The sequence below is a fragment of the Zeus faber genome (genome assembly GCF_960531495.2).
Source record: "Zeus faber genome assembly, chromosome: 5".
In the NCBI taxonomy this organism is placed as follows: domain Eukaryota; kingdom Metazoa; phylum Chordata; class Actinopteri; order Zeiformes; family Zeidae; genus Zeus; species Zeus faber.
Window position 1 is genome coordinate 11,384,565 of NC_137192.1, and position 10,205 is coordinate 11,394,769.

The following is a 10,205-nucleotide window of genomic DNA, read 5'->3' on the forward strand; positions in this document are numbered from 1 at the left end:
GTTTACAAGACGTCACTTTTTGGTAATTTTCAGGCTCTATACTTTCGCAAACTCTTCCTAGCCGATGTCGAGGACCTGGTCATCGATGCTTGCAGCTTTAGTTATTATTGCTACTACTCATAATAACTCCTCATATTATTTGATCAACCATAGGCACCCCTCACTTATATAACACCATGAGAATAGATGCTTTCATTTGCACACACATTTGTACAGGGAAATGTTAGCGAAAAATGTTCTCACGATATATTTTTTTTATTGATCGAAGTCAATAATAATCACAATATATATTTAATAATAATACTGCTCAATTTACTGTTTAAGTGTATTCTCATGGCTTTACGTTAAACACTGAATAAATAAAATAAAAAAGATATGTAACAAAAAAAGAGAATAAATAATAAATTATATCTAAATATAAATTATATACAGTTAAATATATGATTATAATCATCATTGTCGTCTGAGAACAGCCCGAAAAGTTGCTGAATCTGCACATTGTGATTATATGCAGGGACATTTGGAGCGAACCGAGGGACGCACTCCGACCCTGTCAGAGCAGACGTCATTGCAAATCGCGGATTCTTTCTTTAATCGCTCTCCTTCTGCGAGGATGGGGGCCGCGCTAGGCTCAGGTTGCGAGGAAGGCGAGTTCGAGTTGAGTTCAAGCTGCCTGCTGCCCGGCCAGAGAGTGCCACAGTACGATTGGCTGTTCGTGTCACATGTTTGTTTCTCTGCGCTGTAGGATTTGCTCGTCATGTCGCGTCTTTGTAGGTATAGGAAAAATGGACTCTTTATCAAACTGGTCATGTTTTTGGGCCGATCTTGCTCATTTATAATAGAAATGTGTATCTCAGTCCAGCAATGCTGTATACCAAATTTGGTGTTGATGGTATACACCATTGCAGGATTGAGATACACAATTTTATGATAAAGGAGAAGGATTGGTTGAAAAACATGGCTGCCATCAATCAAAATATCTTCACACAGGGCGTGGCTTAGCAGGAAATAGGCCATAACTCAAGCTGTTTAAGAGCAATCCTGATTAAATTCAGGAGACATCCCACACCATGTCTCTGATGTACACACCAAATCTGATTCAAATCCAATAAGGGGGGGAATAGCAGAACTTTGAGTGTGCAATTATTGAAATTCTGCATACATCGTGATGATACAACAAGTGTGTGATTGGTCTCACTTCTCCTTCTTCCGTCCTCCTTCTTTAGACAGAATTAAAGTACCTGAAGTGACTTTGATCGGCTTTGTGAAGCCCGAAACCCGCTTGTTGCTGCTCGCGCCTTTAATTTGGGCCGATTGAGCGGCTTCCTCCTGTTGAGCGCAAAAAGGTTTCAAGCCATGAATGGCTGCTTGCGTCTATATTTATTCACGTTCTCTTCTCTCTTTTTAACATTATTTTTTTCACAATAAAAGCGAAATAGCTCCTTTTACTGCCTTTTTTTTTTAGGCAACTTCCAGTTTATCCGATTCAAATCACGACCATTGGGGCACATTTTACGGATTCAAATCCCATTAAGACTATCATGTGATTGGCCCACCCCTAGCTCTTAGTGAACAATTACAATAAAATTGAAGCAATAACGATCACCATCATGTCAATAGTTTTCAAATAAAAACAATACCATAGCTTTTTCATATTGTTCAGCCACTCTTGGATCCAATTTCCTGCAATCCAGGAGAGGAAGAGGCCTTACATTTTGTGAAGATGCAAATATAAGGTCTTCAGTACACGCTGAAATGAATGTGCAGAAGCATTTTCTGTTGTTCAATAAATTGTGCACTCCAACAAAAATCGAAATCTAACAAACAAACAAAAAAAGATTATAGATAATTATAACACTCAAGTCCATAGTATGCCAAGTTGAGTGCATCATCCAAAGTCAGGGGCCCTGGTGGGGGATTAGCAAAGCATTACAGCAAGTCTGAGACAGCGTCTGTTTGGTGGGATGGGTACAGTTGGCAAACTTTAAATGGAATCCCCTGGGGAGCGAGGAGGAGAGGGGTTGAAGGGGTGGGCGAGGGAGATCACCAAATTACATATTATGCGTGAAGTTATGGAAAAACAGTGTGATCAGAGCGCACCTACGGCCAACTGCTCCACCGAGAAAGAGGAGAAACAGGGAGGTATGAATTCAGACAAAAGCAGCCAAAGCAGATGTAAATCAAAACATGTTGATTGTAAACAGAAATTCGATTGCAAATGACACACTGAGGCTCTTATTCATATTGATAATGGTAATCAGCTTCACAGACAAAATACAAAAATAATGCTTTGGTTGTGAAAGCCACGGCAACTGCAAAAATCACCAAAGTAACCTAAATTACAACCATTCATATTTTCCTGTTTTAACATTTCCGGACGCTTTTCTTCTCACTTACTCACTTTATTTTTCAAAGCATCTATCATTCGATATATCCATTGATCAGTCATGATCGGCACCTGTTTTTTGTCTGCCATGATAAATGACTTACTGGACAGGAGACATATCTATAACATTAGCTTGTTAGATACATTTCTTAAGAGAGAGTGAGAACAGCCAAGGAGACCACCTCAGGCTTACACTAGGAGGATACACACAACAGGATTTCAAGTTGGCCACTAATGATGCTGTGTGGTATAGGGCAGCTCACCGGTCGCAACTTCAAAACTGAACCAACTTCATAGGGCTGTGGTGTGGGCCACTTTCAAAAGGAACTTCAGAGCTCTGAACTTAGTGCTGACATTAAAAGACTATAAAGAAATCAGGAGTCTTTTGTGTTTGTGTGCCCTTTGTGCTTAGCAAAATCAGCCCTAATTGAAATTTGACAGCACGGACTGAGGAGAGAGAGAGTGATATGTGTGTCCGGTTGCATCATGTTGTGGATGTTGCTGGCCTAGTGTGCAACTCTGAGGCAGCCTATGGGGATGGGCCTTTTATGGCTAAGCCTGAAGATTACACGCTTTGAACACGGAAGGCGTACCCACTAGCCAGAATGCGAGGGAACGCCACACCTCCCCTGATCAGCTCCACCAGGAGGGATTCTCTCTTTGATGTGCTCAAATCCCTGTGACGGCGGGAAAAAGGTTAAAGGTAGACTCGACCTCAGCCTCAACCCAAGAAGTTTCATGGAATGCATCGTGGCCGAAAAGTTTAAAATGGCCGAGGTTCCTGAGTGCAACAACTGCAAGAGTGCTGCGACAATTCACGCACAACAATATTAATTTAAAAAATAAAAAATGTGTCCAAATTTCTACTAATCTGACATGAGATGCAGCAGGCGCTCATCACCCCCCCCTCCGAGACACAAAGTCACAGCACACTAAAAGACAGCAAACATCCACCCCGTCGGCATCATCCACTTTTGTAAACATGCGACACTTGGGAAATTACAATCTAAAACCCATGAATACTGAAAACCTGGTATCTTGTAGCAAGCTGGGATGCTTTAGCAGGGGGGCTCCCTCATTCCATCCATTCATCCACCATCACACTCTCGTCTTTCAAGCCAACATGAATAACGGCAGACCCCAGACAGCTCAGACTCCCGTGCTCGCTGTGAGCCATCGGGAGAGGATGAGCTGAGGAAATTGTGACTTACTCCCGGTGGGATTCCGGGACCGAAGTCCCACAGAAAGAAACTGGCGTAGTCTTGGCCGCCTTTCCTTGGAGTGCAGCTAAGTCAACAGGCAGCAATGAGCTCTTATTTACCCAGCTGGCTGGAGGAGACTCCAGACTGAATTGGGGAAGGCCCGGTAAAGAGTGATTTATAGTCGCTCGCCACATCGCCGCATGGCGATTTGGCACGTGGCACCTCCCAATTTTTGGAGCTCCGCACCGTACGCGCCAGGTAATTCAAGATGGACGCGTTCAAAGGAACTTGTGCGAAGAGGTCCGCAGGTAAAGGCATCTGTACGATCCATCCATGCGTTACCATATAATAAAGACGATGGCCTTGAATTTATGGAAGGCGCTGTCTCTGTCCAAAGATTTGGACTATTGTAATACCTCACGACTTCTTTGTAATGTTTACACCAACTATTTGTGCAAAATCAAGAAATATATATACACTGCACTGACTACGACACAAACACACACACACACACACACACACACACACACACACACACACACACACACACACACACACACACACACACACACACACACACACACACACACACACACACACACACACACACACACACACACTTTTCTATTTTACTGCTCTTTTCTAGTTATTCAGATCCTTGAAAGCAATACCTCAGGACTTCCTCGTGATGTTCAGTAGTTGTGGTTTGTGCACATTGCCCGTGTCATTCAGCAGTCATATCAGACGCCACGGCATCTACACGGCAATGAGTCAACTATAAATGCTCGTGCTTGTGCTCTCTGGTAGTGTGCGTGCCACGGCTCACTTGCACGACTATAAATGGCGATTGAGTTACCCCGTGCAGGGGCATTTCCCCACCACTTCCCCCAAACCAACCCTGCAATCCCCTTGCACGTCTGTCCTTTGTAGGACAACACCTGAGACTTTTCATTGTGGAAAAGACAAGAGAATATTTTGAGACTTTTGGAGGGCAGAAAACCCTAAGAGCAATGGGAGAAGAAACGGAAGGCGAGGAGGCAGGACTCACCACTTCTCCGAGGGAGGCGGCCAACATGTGAGTGACAGGTGCTGCGTGTGGCGCTGCTGGCCCCCCGCCGGCTCCCAGCAGGGACTTGGTGCAGTCGTAGGTGACGAAGAAAGCAGCGGCTGAAACCAAGCAGAACCAGAGTCATTTAAGGCCCATTAGTCAACCTGCATACAGCAATTAATATCCCTCACCACCGCTGACAGGGGAGAAGCCGAGGTGTGTGTGTGTGTGTGTGTGTGTGTGTGTGTGTGTGTGTGTTTGAGAACATGTGTGTTTCGCATATTAAAGTGAAAAGTTGAGAAAGTCGTAGGTGTCCCAAAAAGAGGGAGTGTATGTGTGTGAGCAGAGGAGAAAGAAAGACAGGGAGAGAGAAAAAGAGATGGAGAGAGATCGGGACGGCGAACTGAGTAACTGAAATTATGACTTTTTACCGTAACATACAATTGTGACATACCTTCAGCCTCTGCCAGCTGTTTCCTTTTCGACTACATGAAACACAAATGGCCTGCCGTGCACAACAGCACCGGACATGATGACAAAACTATGAATATTCATTTGGTCGGTGACCTTGGGGTACCTTGCTGTGACTATACACCAATCAGCCACAACAATAAAACCACAACTAATAACCACTAATATTGTGTAGCTCCCCCTAACCCTGGCCATCCACATGATGTAAAAGAAAACGTGATTCACCAGACCAGGGCACCTCCTTTCATTGCTTCGTGCTCCAGTTCTGACACTCACATGCCCATTGTAAGCACTTTTGGCAGTGGACAGGGGTCAGCGTGGGCAGTAGCTCTTCTCTGGCATCGGACCAGACGGGCTGGACTTCATTTCCCAGGCACCTCATTGAGCCTTGGGCGCCCATGACCGTGTTGCCGGTTCACCGGTTGTCCTTCCTTGGACCACTTTTGCTAGGTACTAAGCACTGCATACCAGGAACACCCCACAAGACCTGCCCTTTTGGAGACGCTCTGGCCCAGTCGTCTAGCCATCAAAATTTGGCCCTTGTCAAAGACGCTCAGATCCTTACGCTTGCCCATTTTTCCTGCTTCCAACACATCAACTTTAATAATATATCCCACCCTTTGACAGGTGCCATTGGAATGAGATGAGCAATGTTATTCACTTCACCTGTCAGTGTTTTACTGTTGTGGCTGATCAGCATATATTACCTCATTCAATGCAAGTTTATAAATATGTTGATATTATTGTGTTTTTATCTATACTTATTTTATTTTTTATGTATGACCGTATGTGCCCCCCCACCCCGCACCATTTGGTTAGGCCACAGCCCTCTTTTCATAAACATGTGCCTGCACATTGTGTTACTGACAATAAAATTGAATTGAAGTATGCTCTATTTGAAATCCACTTAAGTTCATTCATTTTGGGAGTTCTGTGGCTTAAAAGTGAAAAATGTGAGGCACTGCAACCGTGCTTTAGACAGTGAAATGGCCTACGAGGCTTTATTTACAGTTGTACCGCCTGACATTTTGAACAAACAAACTAACGTATGTCTCAACTTAATAGACATACATGAATAAACAACATACATATTGCTATACAGAATGAAAAAACAATAACAAAAAAAACTATAAGCGCATGTATCACCAACTTCTTTTTTTAACTCCCCTTTAAAAACCTTTATGTAATTTCCTCATTCATGACTCCAACTCAACATAGCGACTGCATTACCGTTGGGGAAGGAGCCGACCGCGGCTGATGGGACCCCGGCGTAGATGCCCCGGAACCCCCCAGCCTTGTAAAAACCCTGCAGGCTCTGCAGTCTGGTCTTTATAGTGTCCAGGGGGAAGAGGGTCAAGTCCACACACATCCCTGCACAGCCTCCTGCCTGGGACATGACAGACACGAGAAATGTTTGTTCAAGCGAGACCTCGTGAGTCTCAATGAACTTTTCAAACTATGGTTACAAAATCCTTTGAACGGGCAACAATAGAGCAAAATTACTTCGGTATTTATTATTCAATGCAACTCTTATTACAGGACTGACCGACAACACGCAATGATAGCGCATAATATGCAAATTCAGACGCAGTGGAAGTGATTCTTGGAGGGGTAATCCCTCTTCCAAGTCCAACAGAGGTTGGCAAAAAAGCTTTTCAGTTCTCTGGCCCTTCAGCTCGGAACAAGTAACCAAAAATACTAAAACCGCCGTAATGAAGCGGGAAATTGTCATTCAGATCTCGACTTCTTTATTTTTCTCCATGTTTCATGGTGTAAATATTGTTTCGGACTGTACTGCTATAGCTTTTTATGGGTTATGTTTCGTGTTGTGTATTCAGTCAAATTGTTTGCCGCTTTCTTGACCAGGTAAAAGGGAGTGTTAGTGAGCCTAGCCTGGTCAAAGGGCTATTCCAATGCACATCCCATTCACAATGTACAACAACAACAACAACAACAATCTTCAGCTCTGACTTAGATACGCAAATTTAAAAAGAAATAATATGTACTATAGATCATACCAACTGGTCCAAAGCCTGTTCAGGTTTAAACCTGCGTAATAACTGGTTGCCTGGGTGTGAGAACTTGCCGTTGGATGTTAAACTCCTTGAGCCTTGGAGCGACAGCTTGTTCTAAAACAGACTCTCTCAACTGCTGGAGTTGTGTACGCCACACAACTCCAGTTGAGAGAGTCTGTTGGTGCAGTCTGGAGCCCATCGAAATTATGTCACATCTGACGAACCAACATGACGTCGAAAGCCGTTTAAGGAGCCATGGGACAGGTCAACGCGGCGCTGCGTAGTAGGTCGGCGCTTTTCCTTTCCCACAAAATGTACAATTTCCTCGTAGAAAACCGTGAAGTTACCGTCAGGGAGGCGACGAACTCGCGTCTCTCCATGCCGCCGTCCCGGGCGAAGCCGCGGTGCCGGGGCAGCCCCTTGGGAGCGGGTCTCGCCCGTCACCGGGAGCTGGACGCGCCCGCCGCGGACGCCGCCATCTTTGGATATTTACTTCCGCGCGGCGTCCGTGACGCAGAGGGTCACGTGGTCACGGATGCCCACGTGGGCGGGTTAACCCCGTCTCCGCGCGAGCTGACGCGGGATGAATGAATGGTAACGATGGAAACGTGAATAATTATGGCTTGGCTGTTCGTCTGCAGTAATTAACAGTGACATGACGTAGGCACGGCCCGTTACACAGCCAATAGCGTGTGAATTACGTTGGCCGCCGATCTTAAGAGTTCTTCCGGAATTTGGATCTTCATGAGTTGGTTCTTTGGAGTTTGCCTCCTGGTACTCTCAGGTACTCCTCGCTTAACGACCTACCTATGACCGTTCGGACTTGCCACCCGCTCTCCGACCAGTCTGTATTGTACACTGTACAAGAACTTCTACAGCGTCAAGCATCTCATCGCGCATCAACCTTTCTCAGTCTCAGCCTCCTCCCCACAGTCTGTCAGTCTGCCTCCTTACCAGGGGTCCTCGCTTATCGACCAGTTCGCTTAACGACCCGGTGCTGGGAACGGAACTCGGCCGTTAAGCGAGGAGTATGTATTCATATATCGGCAGAACCTGAAGACATATTTTAAACACTTGAGCACCTTGTTTAACATTGCGTCTGTATAACTGTCTGTCTCTCTGCCTACCTGTATGGTAGAACAGGGGTTGGACTTAATCAAGATTCAAGATTCAAGATTCAAGATTTTTTATTTGTCACATACATATACATACTTTCATACATATATGCAGTGAAATGTAATGCAACGCACCCGGTGATAGCACACAATATGTCCTAGGAAAAAAAGAAATAAAAGTAAAGAATTCCTTTCTAATAGACCGACTTACTGACTCCTAAAACGTAATACAGTAAGTTGAATACTTATAGAAATAAGATACAAATATATAGAATAAAATACAATAAAAATAAATGAAATAAAATGGAATAGATAGAGGGACTATGCCTATGTATGTACAGATATGTGCAATTAAAGTGGCATGTGAATCAACATATTGAATCGTTTTATTCTAAACCCCTGAGCACCTTGTATAACTCGACACAAACATAATAATGTGTCTCGAAACGTGAACGAAACGTATCATTTTATTAAAAGACAACCCGTGCGCACCACAGATTTGTCCTGTGGAAAGTGCAGCGCAGCCCCGGGGCAAACTCTTGTTTATGCAACAGATGCATCAGAAACGTCTGCGGCTTGACTGAAGCAATTCATTTCAGTCCCCCAAATTTTTATTCACGACCCCGTGTCTGCAACCTTGTTTGCAAATGTTATCAAGGGAAGTCAATAACAAACTGAGGAGTGGATCCTGCGTGAACGACTCCTCGACTTCGCATGGAAAGGGTAAACATATTGCCTGAAACACACACACACACACGCGCGCACGCACACACGCACACACACACACACACACACACAGCCTCGTGGTTGTACGTCCCCTCCCACAACGCGAGGGCGTTGAATCAGTGTGCTCAGGTGAGCATGTTTCTTTGGACTGTGGGTTATTTATGGGATGCTGTCAGCCTGGCAGCGCCTCCTATTAGGGGGGAGTCGGCGACGGGGGCCGCCACCTCTTTATTGGGCCCAGACCCAATGATGTCTGGGCTGAGCGCGCCCCGCTTTGAAGCCCGCTGCCCGCCATCCTTCTTGTCTCAGCGCGTCTCGGAGGGACGCGGCGGGACGCGTGCCCCAGCTGGGCCTGGGGCGCCTCGCCTGTCCTCCGCCGTGTTAGAGCCCGAGGTGAGCAGCGGCGCCGCTAATACGCCGACCGCCGATCCTCCATTTGTCCCTCCGCTTGCTGTTCACAACAGATCCGGACTGTTTTTTTTTTTTTTTTTTCTCGTTTTGTTTCGTTTTTGCGTTTCTCCGTGCGATGCAAGGTCAGACGTGGAACTTGTGAGCTTGTTTATGCCAGGCTGCGCTCACCTCCAGCGCGGCCGACCTCAAGTGTCATATGATTCAACTCCGTTAAACTTTTATCTTGCTTCTTATTAACACAGTGCCAGTCATTTTGCATTACGGCCGAGATATGTGGGCTGTACCTGGTGGGTTTTGTGTTTCGCAGTTCACTCAATAACCCTGATTAATTCCACCCAGTGGCAGCTATTGATTCTTTTTGGGTTTCGGGGCTGAGGAGCTGTTCTATCATGTGCAACCATCTGTCGCCCCCTCAGAGCTGGTCCGTTCGCAGGGATGGGCAGCATGTATGATACAGGAATTTGAAATGCGTGCGCTAAATACAAAATTGCGTTCAAAATATTTCTCACACCCATCGGCCAAACTCTACCGTTAATTTGCACATAATGATAAACGAGGACAGCAGGACGGCAGGTGGGTTTTTTTTTCGCTTGAGGCGGTGGGGATATTTTACATTTTTCATCCTGCGGGGTCGTTCTTCTTTTGTAAATGTTCATCCGTATCGACAGTTTACAGACCACAGTGACTACACTGCTTCGCCAAATCCACCGCCTTTCACTCCATGCTCATGCCTGATCAGTGCATTCTTGCCGGGAAAGATGGACCCCGCCACCAACAATGGAAACCGCACACAGAGGAGCACTTACGCAACGCAAACACATTGAATGGCTG

General features: G+C 45.5%; 1 protein-coding gene across 1 annotated transcript in view; it reads right to left on the reverse strand.

The window, feature by feature from the left end:
• slc25a26 (solute carrier family 25 member 26) overlaps positions 1-7,608 on the reverse strand; it is a 60,316-nt gene extending 52,708 nt beyond the window's left edge. Inside the window, 3 exon segments of the mRNA XM_080001609.1 lie at positions 4,637-4,755; positions 6,338-6,494; positions 7,470-7,608. Coding sequence (XP_079857735.1) covers positions 4,637-4,755; positions 6,338-6,494; positions 7,470-7,502 — 309 coding nt within the window. The 5' untranslated portion in view covers positions 7,503-7,608.
• Between the last annotated feature and the right edge of the window lie 2,597 nt (positions 7,609-10,205).